Below are 16008 nucleotides of genomic sequence, written 5' to 3'. Positions count from 1 at the left end.
GTTACGCTAACTACCCCACCTTGCAGGGTTAGATCACGAACCGACGAAAGAACAGTTGGTAAGATGAATGAAAGAAAGCAGCAGGGAAGTTTTGCTTTCGTCATTCTACAGAGCTTTATACTTAATTTTATGTGTACCGCTTATGTGTAGGTATTTAAGGCAATTTAGTCTTCAGATTAATTCACAAGTTCTCGGGGGTCGAAGGATCAAGTGTTGACTGGTTGGAACATCATACGACTACCAACTTTACCTACCTATTACCTATTACTTGCCTATAGTAAGTGGTTGGACGAGCTAGTGCGACCTCGGGAAAACGTTTGCGACGCATTTGCCTTGGACGGGATGGGCTTAATTGACAAACAGTCAACTCTATTTCCTTCACAACCGAACCCGATCCGCATGATGGTGACTTTTTTGCGCCGTACTATCAGCCTGCCTGAACATGCATGCACACACGGACGAATATTCATTCTACTTTGACCGCTAACAGTTATTACCTGGATAATAGAGAGCCATTTTAAGCCCAATGAAAAAAAAAAAAAAAAAAAAAAAAAAAAAAAAAAAAAAACTCTAGCAGCACCAGAACCTGTCCCCTTATATTACCCAAAGTTCAAACCTCCCATTAATATTTGGACTTGATTGCATTGGAGTCGAGTTGCGGCGTCAGAGTGCGTGTCTGTGCCAGAAAGCTTGCAGGGGTTTCAGGTCGTCCGAGAGACCCAATAGCTTAATTGCGCACACCCCCGTTAATTATGACATCAAGCACAACAATCAAAACGGCAAACGACGTGTTAACTCCAATTCTATTTTGAGCAGCTCCTCAATGGTATCTGGGAAGCTGTCTGTCTAGCTATCATTCTCCAGCAATTAATTATACCCACACCTTATTGTCACACTACAGCAAGACATATTTTTATATATCATCCACTAATGGGGGTCTTGTCACGCATCGGCCTCCGACGGGCCAACCAGTGGGAGCCCCCCACGCTCTTGGACAAGCTGCTTGACGGACCTCTCCACTACCTCGTTGCCATCATCTATGGTGTCTTGGTGTGGCTCCGAGGCCGCCCATTCGCCCCGCCGTCCGGCCGGCAGCGTGTGCGGGTGGTTTGCATATCGGACACACATGACCAAACCTTTGACAACATTCCAGACGGCGACCTGCTCATACACGCTGGAGATCTCACAAATGCAGGCACCGTCAAGGACATCCAGGCGCAGATCGACTGGCTTGCATCCCAGCCTCACCAGCACAAGGTTATGATCGCTGGTAAGAGGAGTGCCATTGGTGAAATTGCAATGATCAGTAGGGGCCTTGGCTGATGATATTATCCCCCCCCCCAGGAAACCATGATACCTGGCTGGATCCGGTCTCCCGAAAGACGCTCATAAACAAGACCGCAGATGACCCATCGGCTGTTCCGGACTTTAAAGGCATTCATTATTTAGAAGACAACTCGGTTCATCTAGTGTTCAAACCCAGCGGCTGCACTCTTAACGTCTATGGCTCACCGCACATCCCGCGTTGCGGCGGGAGTGACTTTGCCTTCCAGTACATGAGGCATGACCCTCCGTGGGCTAACAAAATTCCCCAGGCAACTGACATATTGGTTACGCATACGCCCCCGGTAAGGAATTACACCACCCAACTGCGTCCGATCAGTGACCCGTTTTTGAGCTCTGGAGGCATAAGAGAGACTGACCAAGCTACCACCAAACCATCCAGCAACATCATCTGGACCTTGGACTAGGCTGCAGCGGACTGCTCAACGAAATATGGCGAGTCAAGCCCCGCCTGCACGTTTTCGGCCACGTCCACACTGCAGCAGGCCGCCAGGCCGTCTACTTTGACGATTGCCAGCGGGCATATGAAAATCTCATGGCCAGGCCGAGGAGAGGCGTGTTTCGGGATCTGATGCTGCCGCATGCAGGCTGGATCGACGCATGCAGGGTGGTCTTGTACGGTCTCAATGCGGTACTCTTCAAGTGGATAATGCAGGGACCCGGTCCCAACCACGGAGGTTTGATGGTGAATGCCGCCCAGATGTACCGCAACACTGGAAAGCTGGGGAACCGGCCGCAGGTCGTGGATATGTAATATCCTAAGCCCTTGCTACAAAACTTTGTTCCCATAAAAGACCTATGGACAGTATAACGGGGCCTTGTTTGTTAAAGGGATAGGTCCGCAGGTTTCCGCGTTGAAGTTTATTCTAACAAGTTCACTGTTAATCAATAGATGCTCAAAATACAATGTATAACTTATTCGCATGGCGTGATCTTCAAAAAGTTAAACCGTCCCCGCCAAACTGGGTACAAGCCATAGGAAAGCTCGGTATTAAACTCACTTGAAACCAGCCAGCTTTCTTGCTATTCCAAAGTTTTTATACACCACATGTGTGCCACATTTTAGTTTTGAACTTGTGGTAGAAATTACGAATTTTTTAATACCAGGTATCTAGCTGGATCCTCGTTTTACAATCCCGTCAACGCGGCGCAGAGTCCTGATAACGCGAACCTATATTTACACCGTGACAGATAACCCAAAAACCCCAAACTCCATCAAACGCCTCTGCATGCATATTCTGGGTCACATCCATTTGGATTCCAAATTCCGGAACCACCTATCCCGGCACGCCCAGCTCTTTGTACTTACTCTATATCAAAACAAATAAATATGCATAGCCCGCAGGGCCACATGGCTGATTTACACCATGATCCTACGCAGCCCCTCGGTGCCTCCGAGGACTCGCCTGCCCGTCACGGCACACCTACCCGCGCCGCTCTCCCACTTCCCAGCCCTGCCGATGGCCATGAATGCTTCTTGCTTTGGGTGCTCACCCGCGACCCACTTGTGTATGCAGACGTAGCAGTATACAATTCCCGTCTGGCAGGCCGTCGCGGTTGTGATGTCGTCGCCGCAGATTGGACACAAGTCCATATCGGCCGGTGGCGGCACCGTCAGGATGGGGAGTAAAGACGTCGCGGCGATGGGCGCATTTTCGGCTCGCGGTTCTTGGTTGTCTTCTTCTGCGTCTTCCTCCGTCCTCTTCTTCTCGTCCGCTCGCGCCGGAGCGCCAGGAGTCGAGGACCCCGTTGCACCACCCGTCGCCCCCTTGGGATTCTGGCGACCCGGCGTTCCAAGTCCCGTGACGATGGGCGGCGGCAGCTCGATACCCTCGGCCGCCCGGCGAGACAGCTGCTTGGCAAAGTCAGATGCATACCACCACTCGAGGAACTTGAGCAGTATGATGCTGGTTGGCAGGGCCAGGGAAAGACCCGAGAGGACTTTGGATGCCAATCCGGCCGGCGACAGCAACGACCTCGGACCCGGCGGGTGTCCCACCTCCAACGCTGCCTCTCCCTTCTCCAGGGCCTCAATAGCCCGGTAGTCGGCCGCGTTCATGCGGCGGATGCGCGTGCCCACCAGCCATAGCAACGGGCTGTGGAAGCGGCTGTTGTCAAACAGGTAGGCCAGGCTGAAGGCCAGCGTGGCAAAGTGGTATCCGGCGTTGAGGCTTGGGTAGACGCGGCGGAGGAACCACCTGTAGTAGAACTCGAGCTTCTCGCGCAGCGGTGCGCCGGGCAGTGGGGGCTGGTTGTAGGCGGAGCCGAGGAGCGTCGCGCGGGGGGCGTCGATCTCGTGGGCCTCGTCCAGCCGTCGCTTGACGTAGGGGAATAGGACGAGCACGGCAAGGTTCTTCCATATGTCCGAGGTCTTGAGGCGCAGGGTCTCACGGACGATGGTCGGGGCGGCCGAAGAGGCACGCGGGAGATCGGCAGCGGAGATGGTCGAGGCGCGCTCGCGCTTGAGACCGTAAAAGTGCTCGGTGAAGGATCCTCCGCGGGTGCGGAGGTAGTAGCGCTCGACTATGAGGGCGGCGAGGGCGTACAATTCATCGAAGGAGTTGAGAGCGCGCAAAAGATAACGCGGATAACGTTGGGTCGCGACGGTCAGGAGGTAGCGGATTGTCGGGGGGAGCAAGCCGGCAAGCTGTTGCTCCGAGAGCAGTTCGAACAGTGACGGTTTACCCTCATCGAAAGGGTTGCCGCGAAGGGCGCTAACATACTCCATGGTTGCGGCACATGGGTAGGCCGAACATTAACGGAACATACAGCGACACGAAGAAACGGGCGATCACTCGGATATTTATTGCGTTGCTTGGATTTTGATGGGCTTCGATGTGGATTAGTCGAGTTTGTCCCCGAAATTTGGGGTTGCCGATTGGAGTTGCGTTGCAGTGGACTGACTGGTTGTGGATGCCGACAGCGCAGTGGAGTTGAGCCGAGGTTCAAATTCCGGGGAAGGAGTGGTCGCTTGGGCCCACTTGCTGCACCAGCTGTCCAACTCTCCCACTCTTGTACAAAGGCAGTATACACGTAGAACGGCGACAAACAGTTGTTCTAGTCTAGAACTAATTCGAGTACCTAGGCAATTTGAGAGCAACATTCACTTGAGAAAAAAGACATATAAAACGTGTCTCATTACCACCTGATAGAACCTGCTTTTTTTTTTTTTTTTTTTTTTTTTTTTTTTTTTTTTTAACATACCTTGCCTCCAAAGACCAAGAGACAACCTACCTATCAACAAGGAAAAACAAAAACAAAATGGCGCTGCAGTGCAAGGCAGACAAGGAGTGTATGGAAACCGTACAAAGTGTCATAGACGCCTACCTGGGCATTGGCGAAGGCGTGAGTGTCTCGAAATAATCTTGTTTTTTTTTTCCACCTGACGCTGCCGAGTTTGTCTTATAGAAATAAACAATAAAAAAAAAGGCAAAAACTAAAAAGGAGCCCTCGTTGACCAGAAACGTTAGGACTTCATCTCTGCAATCGGGGGCGAGCACTTGAAGCTTGTCGCCGCCGCAAAGGGTCCCGAGGCGAGTCCAAGGAGCGAAGGTCTAGCCATGGCGACTTTCACCTACACCGTCCAGAAGCAACACTGCAACAGGCTCGGCAACTTGCACGGTGGCGCTGCAGCCACATTGTTCGATTACTGTACCACGAGTAAGCCTGATTTCTCCAGTACTCTTCCTCGGTGACACAGCAAGTATTACACATCAAATGCATAAACCAGGCTTTCTGTCAGAGGTCCAAGTAGAACAGCAAATGCTAAAAAAAAAAAACATTATACGACCCAGTGCCTCTGTGCTTGATCGCCAAGCCTGGCTTCTGGTCCATGCTGGGGGTGAGTCGCAACTTGTCAGTCACCTACCTGCGACCCATCCCGCTCGGCCAAACCATATTTATCGAGTGCGACATCATCGCAGCTGGTGGGCGCTTGTGCGCACTCAGAGGCACCATGAGGAGGGCCGAGGATGGCGTTGTGATGGCAACATGTGAGCACGAGAAGGCCAGCATTGAGCATCTGGCTGGCAGTAAGATGTAGACATGGAAACCTGTGTATTGTGGTTTTCTTTTGGAGGGTTTTCAAAGGGGGTATACTAGAACTACTAGAACTAGATCTGGATCTATAAGCAGCCTCTAAAAAGGCATAGACTAGACTAGAACAAGGACACTGATTTCCTGGCTAGCAAGGCTTGGGTTGAATTGCTTCAACAAGAAGTCCACAACCGGCCATATATCACCCCCAGGGAATCCATGCATATAAGCTGGATATTACCCTACAGCCCTCGCATAATGATTAAAGGAGCAAATAACACATATATGGCTGTAGAACAAAAATAAATAAGTGTAAACAGGCCTACCAGGAGGCATGTGGAAAGCTGGTACTCCATGGATTCTCAATCGCACGCTACGTAACAAAACGCTCAATCATCCGTCTCGCTCCCGGAAATGCTATGGTCATCAATAATGATTTCTTCCGTTTCAACCCCATCGGGAACTGGGCCGTTACCGCTCGGGTAGAACCATGGAAGCACATCGCTGGTGCTGAACTTGTCGTCGTTGACCTCTGGATCTCTATCGCTGATTTTCCAAAACGCTGATGGTCCTACTGGTCCAGTAGGGTCTGTTTTTGTTTCGATAAGTACAGAAAATGTCAGTTGCGTTGCAGCAGAATAAACAAAAACACGAGCAATTATGTTTATGTCTTACCGTGATTCACATCGAACCAATTTCCGACGATACACTTGGCCGACTTAGGCCCTCCAATCTGGATCCCCTCGCTACTCCATCGTTCCTGGCCGGCAAAAACAGATATTGTAGTCCACCTGACCTCGCCATCGGGCGTGAGGCGAACCTTGCCTTTGATTGTGGAGCTGAGGTTTTGACTGCCGAACCCGTGCAGCAGCTCCGTGAAGCCGGCAAAGTGCACGACAACGGCATCAGGCCCCTTCTCCTCCTCGGCCCGGCCCTCGAGCTTCTCGATCTTGGTGACGTGAATCTTCATCATCATCAACCTCGACGCCTCTCCAACCGGAACGATTGGTCGCGGCATGTCGTTGGTCACGAGCTCGCCTGTGAGCTCGATGACGCCGTTGTGGAAGTTGAAGTTGAAAAAGTCGCCGTAGTCCAAAAAGCAAATGACGCGGAGGTACGTGCCGGAAACGCCAAACGGATCGTACTTATCTAAGTCATCGTCGGCGGGATGCGTGAGCGGCATCGGGACGTAGCTGTTCTTCCAGGCTCCTTCAAAAGGTCTATTCCAACAGACGTCAAAGAGTAGATGCTCTTCCTCGAGTCCCATCCTGGAGACTCCATGCTTGATGGCTATCATGATAGCCTCCAAGCGCTCCCAATCGACCCGCCCGCTGTCATCGGCCAAGAATGGACCCCAAGTGGCGCGGGGGTGAAACTCCCTCAGATCATAAACCTTGGCGAGCGCAAATGCAAATATGCCATTCTGCTTGTCCATCTCAGACATCTGATCAGGGGGTATTTCCTCTGGGATTTCTTCAAATATCATGGCCATGTCGAGCTGTGGTACACCATAGAGGCAGTGAAGCCGGGCGGACATTTGATGCTCTGGTTTGGGTGGCCGCTCAAAGTATTTCCCCTTTCCACGGGCCCGCTGCCAAATGAAAGATTGACACAGGAAGGCTCGCCTGGTCGACTCATCCTCAAAGATATGAGCCAGAAGAGCCGTGTTCCGCGACGGAGAGAAAGTGACCGCATTGCGTGTTCGTTTGGCGTTGGTACGATCACTACATGAGGATCTATTAAGAAGCCTTACGACCACATCATGAACGAAACGAAGCTCAGGAGCCTTTAAGTGTGTTAGTCGGGGGCACTTGGACCAAACAATACATCAAATGATGGCTAATCGTGCATGTTTTTTTTTTTTTTTTTTTTTTTTTTTTTTTTTTTTTGCATAGACATTCAGGTATGCAGGCAGACATGCAACCGGTTATCAAACAAGGGATTGGACAATTTTTACCTTTTCGCGCCATTCTTTGCTGCAGACGCGGGTGAGCCTCACGAAGTCTCGAAGCTCCTGTTGCCAGTCGAGGTCGGCACCGGCAGCAGACTCGCTGGGGTCGTCCTAGATAGGATAGATGCGGTCGGTTAGTTAACTTAGGCCGTCCTAACTTAAAACCTTGCTTGCTTCCTTTGTTTTCTTTTCATCCCTGAACAAGGTCAGGGAGAAGCAAAGACTGCTGCACACGCGCACTTACAAGTAAGCGGAGATATATATCTCGGCACAGCGGCCCATTGTTTAGCACAAAGCTGTGCAGCTGTTTATTCGTCCTCGACACCCGGGCCAGATCCTTTGGCGACACAAAGTATAACACATTGTGCAGGATCTCGGGTGGAAGTGTTGTCAAACCGACTCGCTGTTGTTCTGTCTCAAAGATCATCTTGTTGTTTTGTGTCGGAAAATTTGGCATTGTACAATGACACTGTCTACCCTGCCCGACATTGAAGAGGAAAGCTAGGTACTGTAGCCGCGGCTTGGGGTTCTGCGAGTCAAATAATCATCAGTATCGACCCCACCATCCCCCGGACTTTAGCTCCGTCGGCCCTAAAAGCCGTGCTTCTACCTTGGGTGCTGGCAGCGGATTGAACCACTTTACGTTTGTACACCACACAGTGAATATTCAGATCGGGAAATCAATAGCAAAATGAATGATGCTGCGCTGAGTAGCAGAATTGAGTGAGTTGATTGCAAGAAATATATCGCGAAAGAAGAAACCTCCTTCCCTGTACACGCCCACGACCACCCCTCATTCCAGCTGATGGTTGATAACAACTGCGGTCAGCTGAAAGACAATCATTAATCAGTCGTGGTCTATATAATTTGTGTGATCATTTCATTAAACTATGTGGTCAAATAAACCAAGCACAAAAGAAAGCACCTACCTAGGTATCTAGGCACCTTGGTAACGGGTACTCTTTGGACGTCATTGTTGAGCGTAGTAAAATGACTGGCTGATACATAGCCAAGTGGTCTGACAGATGACCTGTCCCTTGCTGCATGTAATCAACGACACTGTCAGTAAATAGTGGTATATCTATGTAATATGAGTACAAAGTGGTTGGTAGCATCTTTCTTTCTAGTATACACAAGAGCACGAGGAGCCGCATGTGTCCAGCTGTCAGTAGCGTAAACACCTCATCTGGGCCCCTCTATCAGTTGTTGTACAGAGCGACTTTGGGGAGTCGCACTAATATTACATATTGTTGACCTGCAAAAAAACCGGCTGCTGGTTCCTTTTTTTTTTCATTCAGTAGCTCATCCCAACGGTGTGCTTAACTTGATCCGGATCCCGATCCCTTTTTGGGTTCATCTTTTCCCGAAGACTTGCTACTCTCTCCTGAAGCCGCTTCTGACGAGCTTTCGGATTTGCGGTGGGCTGGGTGGTTGGTAAGGTTGTGCCATATTGACTTCAAAAATCCTTCGTTCTGATGAGAGTCCGCGTCGGTGGTCGAGCCGGATGTTTCGGAACTGCCACGATGTTAGCAAAAGAATACCGACAGCCAGAGCGCTGTGTGGACTGAAAACCACTCGATGCCCTATGAGGCCAGGATCGGAGCTCCTTACCCAGGCATTTTGAAGTTCATGATGCGCTTGGCTGTCTTGTCACCCATATCTTCGGCCAGCATCTCGACGATAGTCCTCTGGTTGGCTGAGAGGTACTTGGGCATTGCAACCTTGAACTCGACCCGCAAGTCGCCCTTGCCTGCGTAGCGAGAGCCTAGTTTCTTCATGCCCATGCCGCTCAGAGTGATAGTGTCGCCAGTGTTTGTTCCCGTGGCGACCTTGACGTTCACATCGCCGTCGAGAGTCGGAATTTTGACTTCACCACCCAAAATAGCCGTGGTAAGTGGGATCGTAGCAGTGTATACAATGTCAGAGCCGGCCCGCTTGTATTTCGGATCCGCCTGGACACGGACCAGAAGAAACAAGTCGCCGCGCACCGAACGGACGGACTCCGGATCCGCCCCTCCAGTGGCAGGCGCATCGCCCTCCCCATCTACGCGAAGCCTCATGCCATCCTCCACGCCGCCGGGTATGTCGACCTTGATGGTGGTGCGCTCTCTCGTCACACCGTCGCCGCGGCACGTCCCACAGTCAGAACCGCGCGGCGTGACCGAGCCCGTACCGGAGCACGTGGTGCACGTCGAGCTAATCTGGAAACCGCCGTTAATGGTGTGTACCCGAGCGCCAGTACCCTGGCAGGTTTTGCAAGTGGTCCGCTGTGCTCCGGCTTTGAGTCCACTTCCTTTGCATGTCTTGCATGAGACCAATGGGTTAATGGTTACGGTTTTGCTTGTTCCCTTGGCCGCCTCCGCGAACGATATGGACGCCTGGACCTCAATATTGTCTCCCACAACAGTCTGGGGCCCAAAAGGATTCCGTCCGCCGCGGCCACCGCGGCCACCACCACCGAATGGACCCTTCTGGCCGGTAAAAGCACTAAACAGGTCTTCCATGTTTATGTGTGACCCAAAGCCACCCTGTCCACCAAACCCAGAGAAAGGATGGCCGCCGCCAAAAGGGTTCCCACCACCAAAGGGGTCTCCGCCACCTTGGTTTGGATTGAAGCCTGCAGCCCCAAACTGGTCATACTGTTGTCGTTTCGTCGCATCGGAAAGAATCTCATAGGCCGACTGGACCTCGCCGAATTTCTCTTTTGCTGTCGGATCCTTGTTCGTATCTGGATGGAACTTTTTCGCCAGGCCGTAGTATGCCTTTTTGATATCGGATGCTGAGGCGTTCTTGTCCACCCCAAGGACTTTGTAGGGGTCTTTTTGCGCTGCTAGTGACCTTGATGTTGCATGGAATGTCTATATTACTCAGGATTTGGAATACTAGTTAGCTATGTGCATAGTCTTAAGCATAGCACACAAAGTCTTGGGGGGAGAGAGCATACCCTTTTCGCACCGACAGTTTTATCGACCTGTCGAGGAGAACGAGTTGGGCGTGTGCTGGAAGATATGGAAACCGAGTGCGACCTCGTTTGTTCATAGGCGCAGCTAGGAACTTTGCGCTGGCGACATATCGAGACTCGGGACAGCTGCCGAGCAGGGATACCTGCTTTTGTAAAAAGGCCTGGATTCATGGCTGTGAAACAGGAACGAAAAGAAGAATTAGGAAAGAGAGGAGAGTGTTCAAATACGCATAACCTTGATGCGTGCGAGCAATTTACAAGTGAATGTCAGTTTTGAGATGCAGACAAGTTGTAAAGGTTCAAAATTTTGGCCGTGCTTGTGGTGGAGAATGCGCCAGAAATTCGAGACTAGAGGTATCTTTTTTCGCGTAAAGTCCAGACGATTCCATTTGTAGCTTCTATAGCAAGCCTTTTTTTTTTTTTTTTTTTTTTTTCTTACTCTGTCAACGGCTGACGTCGGCATTGACGCCTCAGGCATACAAGTGGGTCCACTCAGACGTGTATAAAGTATGAAGATACGTCAGTAATATGGAAAACTGCCTCTCTATATGAATTTAAAAAATAAAAGTCTGCCAAAATAAAACAAACAAAAAACACAGCGCTACTAAAGCTCCTCGTCCCACATGGCCGTCTCGCTGTAAAACGATTGAGGATCGGGTTGAGGCACAAAGTCATCAGGAGAGCAATTGAGCCTATGCACTTCGGTCTCCTTCTTGAATTTCCAAGGCCCTTTCCCGTCGTCCCAAAACACCTGCTCAGTGTCTGCTCCCTTGGTTACCTCGATCGTCTTGCCGTCCTTGTCCAATGCTATACATATCCATTTCTCCTTCTGGGCTTCGGAAACCTTTACTTCGACCTGCGTCCATGGGCCGACTGTCTTGGCACCACGAAGCGGCATGGTGAAGGGGTCGTTGGCGGGATAATCTTCGAACTTCCTCTGCATCTTCTTTGTTCCCTTATCATCGGAGAAGGTCACTGTGGCCGTGGCCGTCAGATTGAACTTGGAATCGGGTTTACTTCCATAATCTTTGTCACACGCATAGCGCATGATTAACGACGGCTTGGACATCTTCCAGATGCCATCTGGGACCATAGTTTCGGTCTTGCCTTTCACTTCCACAGAAATTGGTTCGTCGTCCTCGTTGTATGCAATGCATCGTTGAGCTTTGTTTTTGACAGTCTTGCCCAGTTTGAGACCGATATGTGACCATGGCCCTTGTGCCACGCTATCTTGTACGTAATGCTCAAACACAGCCTCATAGAAGCTTCCACCATACGGTGCTCCTGTCTTGATGGCTTCCGTTGAGTTACCAAAGGCAAAGTCGATCGATGCACGTTCCGGAACCGGAGTCAACCTTGCGACTGTGGGAGCTGGATTGTCTTCTTTCGGGTAAGGTGCTGCTGCACAGGCAGTGACGAGAGCGGCTGTCGTGCCGAGGTATTGGAGAAGCATCGTGACTTTATATGCTGAGTTGGGTTGGTTATGTCTTGTTTTTTTTTTTTTTTTCGTGTCGTTTCTTTGTTTTCTTGTTCGCCTTACACTTTTTTCTGTTGAGCTGGAGAAATTCACAGTCTTTAAAATGCTTCAAGGCAATAGACTCCATCGTTGAGATGAATGGAATTGCCCGTCAATTTATACAAAAGCAACTGCGGCCTCGATTTTGGGTCTAGGCAGCCTGTTTTTTTGCTTTGCTTACCAGAACTTACTGTCTAAATAGGCGCTCGGAAACTTATCGTCAAATTCTTGGCCTTGACAGCATAGGGGTAGAGGCTCGACATAGTAAGCCAACCCGACCACCCGCCGACTTACTTTATTTAGGTATTTATCTCACCAGTGCTGCGCCTGTTTCAGGCAGTCAGTATTACAAGTAGCATTAAAAATCAACATTATCAACAAGTTGGGGGCAGACTATACAAAATGTAATCGTTTGCCCGTGGATATTTAATAAACTCTCAAGACATCCATCATACATTAACAATCAGTCAATTTGTCTCTTGTCTTGTGTACCTCATCTTTGCCTCCTTGATATATACTCACTCCATCATCTTTTGATCAATCACAATCAATACCCAATGAAACAAGCCCTTCTTTTTGCAATTGCGGCCTGCGGGCTTGCAGCTGCATCTTCCACCAACAATTCTACCAAGCTTTCCGCAAATGTTTCATCACAGCCGTTCGAACTCATCTTCCCCAAGTCGGAGCCCACAAAGGAGCACCCGTGGACTATAAAAGTAGTCTTATCCAGAATTAACACCAAGAAATCTCGCTTCACTGGTCCAAGCACCACCAATCTGTCCCTCAGCCTGATAGGGCAAAAAACGATTGAACTGCAGGGAGGGACGGCTTACGAATCGATACCCACAAGTAGCAAACCCGCCCAGTCGGGACCTTACAACACAGTCACATTCGAACTCGGCTTCGGTGACAAATATACAGGCAACGACAAGCGCATTTCTGACGCCATAACTGATGCGCGTGGTATGATTGAAAAGGCCCTCGCGCAGGCATATAGCTATCAAGTCAGCTGTTTTTTGTTCGATGACAAGGGCCGCAAGATCGCTTTGTCGCCTGATCCATCTGATCGCGGAATGGAAAATACCCGAAGCAGTACTAATATCGAATCGCCTAGTTTCCCTCTATATGGAACCACTAAAAATGCAACTGAAAAACCAGCAAGAATAGGAGCGGCATCATTCTTCTTCGCGTGGGGGACACGAGAAGTGAGCAACGTAACCTGTAGCCTCGATCTATTTCAGGGATTTGATGGAACTTCTCAAGCCTACCATGTCACGCTGGAGGACAAACCGGCCAAAGCTGGGGGCAACATGACGACCGCTCAGGAGATTCAGTCCTACACAGAGCTGTCGCAAAACTATACTGGAGTTGCTGAAAAAGTCCCTCAGCCGCCCAATGGTGGTTTTGAATCCCAGAACATTGGCTTTGGCCCTATGTCGGTATTCCCACTCCCACCAAAGCGCTCGAACGACTCAACGGCGGAGCCGGGCGGCCCTCCGAAGGGGGTGCTATCAGGTCTAAAGGCTACCGCAGTTGGAATGGTAAAAAAAGCCCGTACGCGGGGCTCCAGCGCAAAACAGGAGTACAGCAAGGTAACGATGGAGGTTGGTGACGCCCTTCGACCCGACTCGCGTTGCCAAATTCTCGACACAGCAGGAAAGACAATCAGCGTGGCGGGCGAGGACGGAAAGGCGGTAACGACGTTTCCTATGGGAAGATATACTTTCCATGAACCCAAGAGATCGCAAGTGGGGAAAATATTGTGTGGCCCGTTTCTCGGACAATGATTCGTGTAGCTATTTACGTGTTTGAAAAATAAATATAGACGTTATTTGCTTTCCCTTAGAAACTCATGTATGTGGCGTGAGGGAAGAAAGAAAACAAACAAGAAGAATAGGAAAGAGAAATGTGTATCGGCATCTGGACACTGTGCCCTTATCGTCACAACAAGTACCTTATGTCTGGATGTGCGCATCCAATCCTTGCCGTCTCGATATGCTTCCCACAATGATATGCTATGTCCACACCTAACGCCCAGGTAGTCGATCATTATTCATAAGTATATAGTCATTACAAGTGTGTTATAGTCGTACAGTTCAGGTCTTCTTGCGTGTTCTTGTTGGCTTCGGTATGCCGCCGACCGGTAGAGACGCTGTCGTTGCGACTTTGTGAACGAAATCGACGAGCACGTCATTTTCTTGTATTGCCTGACTGTTGTAATGCTTCTTCAAGACGCCCGCCAAGTCGTCTCGGCTTTGGCGTCGGAAAGTCTTGGTCCGCCGCATCGTCGGTGACTGCAGTCCGATGCTGCCTGGCCTTCCAATGACCCATTGGTGGTAGTCGGTGAGGAACGAGGTAGGGGTGGACAGCCGATGAACCCGCCGATATTTTTGGAGAAACGGCCTGTCAACTGAAGACCACTGAAGCTATTTCGCACAAAAAAAAATATTGCTTTGGTCAGTCACACCGATATCGGGACATCTCGCGCGAGCTGCGACTATCGGAGGCGCCAATTGAACTTACCACGCCGCCTGCAGCGCTCGGATCTTGCGCCACAGGATTGGACGCAGAGTTTGCGGTCTTGGTGAGAGATTGTGCTGCAAGATTTGCGGCCGCGTCGGCCGTGACGGACTCGCGCAAATTGGAACCGGCGGCGCTGGCAACCCTACGCATTTTGGCCCCTCCGGAACCGTTCACTTGGTGATTGCCCTGAGCCCCGTTGGACGTGTCCTTGTCCTTGCTATTGCCATGACTTGTGCTATCATTCTTGTCGTCATGGCCGTGGCCATTTCGTGCTTTTGCTGGCGGCATTGGAGAATTGTGATGAAAAATCCCGAGCGTCTGGCTGGTGTGTATCTGGAGAAGGAGAACACCAGTATCGGCTGGTTTGTGGTGTATATTGTCGAGTTTGGTTGCTGTCACATTTCACGCGGGGATATTCGCGTTCAGTACTTGTCAATGCCGAAATGTGTTGTAACTGATGTCGTTACTATCTCGCAAAGAAAATCAGATCGAAAAGCAGTTTGTTGGTCGATGACGAGTGGGCTGGTCTGTGTCTTAATTTCCATCCAAACGTCAAGGGACCAACCTTGCAACTCTGATGACATCCAATGGCCCCACATGGTCCGGTCACCATCCGCCCATGCGTGCCCCCACTTTGCTTGAAATTCGGGGTAGCGTTACAATAATACCTCGACTCGCCCTTACATAAGGTAAGTCACGGACAATCGAAGACATTAACAATCACGAGCAAGCAAATTTATGGCAAATGCAAGTCTACCAGGTCCCGATCACCACAAGAAAGATTTCACGCTTGCAGCTCGCCTGGTGGTACTTTGTACTACTTGGTATCGTAAGTGATAAGCTATTGGCTCCACCCACCATGAAGAAACCGCTGATTTCAGCTTGACCAAACAATGCGCGCTCAACGTTGCGATTTTTGACCTGTCACCTTTGATACGTAGACAAAGGGACTGTGAAAACCTATTCCATACCTCGGCAAATAGCTTACAAATGCCCTCTAACTATTCCATATGCCGTATCGCAGTTGCTGCACGATTACAGTGCACATCTACCAACATCTATCTTTACGAGATTGAAGTCACTCGAATAAGTAAGGTACTTTTGCCACGGAATAATCCGGAGGGGGTTCTTCATCAGGCACACAGAGCTACATTAATTGACGAAGGCAGCTACAACCTACACGCATGAACGTATTGGCGGGTTAAAGTGAGTTTCATTCTTATTCCGATTCCAGCTCCACAATACCTTACTTGCTGTCGTAATTGATCAGGTTCTTTAGTCGAGACTAGTAAAAAGACCTATTTCGACACGCGGAATAAAATCGGGCTTAGCGGGGTATCGCTTACCCAGCACTAGTACTCCTTACTGCAGATTCTTGAGCGGGATTTATTTTAGTGGCCAGAGCCGAGACCAGACTAACAGGACGTGCCGCTTCGATGAGGGACTTTAGGTCAAGGTATTCGCCTTCTCTTTGCATCTAGCCGAGTAGCCAACCGAACCAACCAACCAACCAACATACAGGCAGGGAGCAAATTCGTCTGTTCAAGAGCGAGCCAGGTCTATCGAATCAATATTGTTATACCTAGACGACCAACGCAAAAGTAACACCCTTCGGTGCGCAGTCGTGTCGTACTGATAGGAATTTTGCGCGCACGTTAGATACCCAGCTGAACCAGC

The 16008-nt window shown here is 50.1% G+C and overlaps 7 protein-coding genes across 7 annotated transcripts; 3 read left to right on the top strand and 4 right to left on the bottom strand.

The window, feature by feature from the left end:
• The first annotated feature begins 651 nt into the window (after nt 1-651).
• PgNI_03722 (uncharacterized protein) lies at nt 652-2241 on the top strand. The gene is made up of 3 exons (XM_031123775.1): nt 652-1270; nt 1345-1628; nt 1727-2241. Exons 1-3 carry the CDS (start codon nt 931-933, stop codon nt 2096-2098), a joined length of 996 nt encoding a protein of 331 aa, XP_030984354.1. The 5' UTR covers nt 652-930; the 3' UTR covers nt 2099-2241.
• A 463-nt stretch (nt 2242-2704) lies between these two features.
• Nucleotides 2705-4072, bottom strand: PgNI_03721 (uncharacterized protein; the record flags this gene model as incomplete). The annotated part of the gene is made up of 1 exon (XM_031123774.1): nt 2705-4072. One exon carries the CDS (start codon nt 4070-4072, stop codon nt 2705-2707), a length of 1368 nt encoding a protein of 455 aa, XP_030984355.1.
• A 334-nt stretch (nt 4073-4406) lies between these two features.
• PgNI_03719 (uncharacterized protein) lies at nt 4407-7808 on the bottom strand. Its single transcript, XM_031123772.1, has 5 exons — nt 7575-7808; nt 7337-7441; nt 6055-7165; nt 4815-5968; nt 4407-4689 (listed from the first exon to the last, which is right to left on the bottom strand). The coding sequence occupies exons 1-4, from the start codon at nt 7785-7787 to the stop codon at nt 5769-5771; spliced, it is 1629 nt and encodes a 542-aa protein (XP_030985498.1). The 5' UTR covers nt 7788-7808; the 3' UTR covers nt 4407-4689; nt 4815-5768.
• PgNI_03720 (uncharacterized protein) lies at nt 4606-5386 on the top strand (the record flags this gene model as incomplete). Its single annotated transcript, XM_031123773.1, has 3 exons — nt 4606-4689; nt 4815-5004; nt 5139-5386. 3 exons carry the CDS (start codon nt 4606-4608, stop codon nt 5384-5386), a joined length of 522 nt encoding a protein of 173 aa, XP_030984356.1.
• A 567-nt stretch (nt 7809-8375) lies between the features above and the next one.
• On the bottom strand, nt 8376-11745 carry PgNI_03718 (uncharacterized protein; the record flags this gene model as incomplete). Its single annotated transcript, XM_031123771.1, has 4 exons — nt 8376-8845; nt 8942-10168; nt 10275-10418; nt 10898-11745. 4 exons carry the CDS (start codon nt 11743-11745, stop codon nt 8650-8652), a joined length of 2415 nt encoding a protein of 804 aa, XP_030985497.1. The 3' UTR covers nt 8376-8649.
• Nucleotides 11746-12229: 484 nt separating this feature from the next.
• PgNI_03716 (uncharacterized protein) lies at nt 12230-14857 on the bottom strand. Its single transcript, XM_031123769.1, has 2 exons — nt 14332-14857; nt 12230-14234 (listed from the first exon to the last, which is right to left on the bottom strand). Exons 1-2 carry the CDS (start codon nt 14617-14619, stop codon nt 13905-13907), a joined length of 618 nt encoding a protein of 205 aa, XP_030985493.1. The 5' UTR covers nt 14620-14857; the 3' UTR covers nt 12230-13904.
• PgNI_03717 (uncharacterized protein) lies at nt 12366-13595 on the top strand (the record flags this gene model as incomplete). Its single annotated transcript, XM_031123770.1, has 1 exon — nt 12366-13595. One exon carries the CDS (start codon nt 12366-12368, stop codon nt 13593-13595), a length of 1230 nt encoding a protein of 409 aa, XP_030985494.1.
• Nucleotides 14858-16008: the final 1151 nt, after the last annotated feature.

Source organism: Pyricularia grisea, assembly GCF_004355905.1.
Source record: "Pyricularia grisea strain NI907 chromosome Unknown Pyricularia_grisea_NI907_Scaffold_2, whole genome shotgun sequence".
NCBI lineage: Eukaryota > Fungi > Ascomycota > Sordariomycetes > Magnaporthales > Pyriculariaceae > Pyricularia > Pyricularia grisea.
This window is presented reverse-complemented; position numbering and strand designations above follow the sequence as displayed.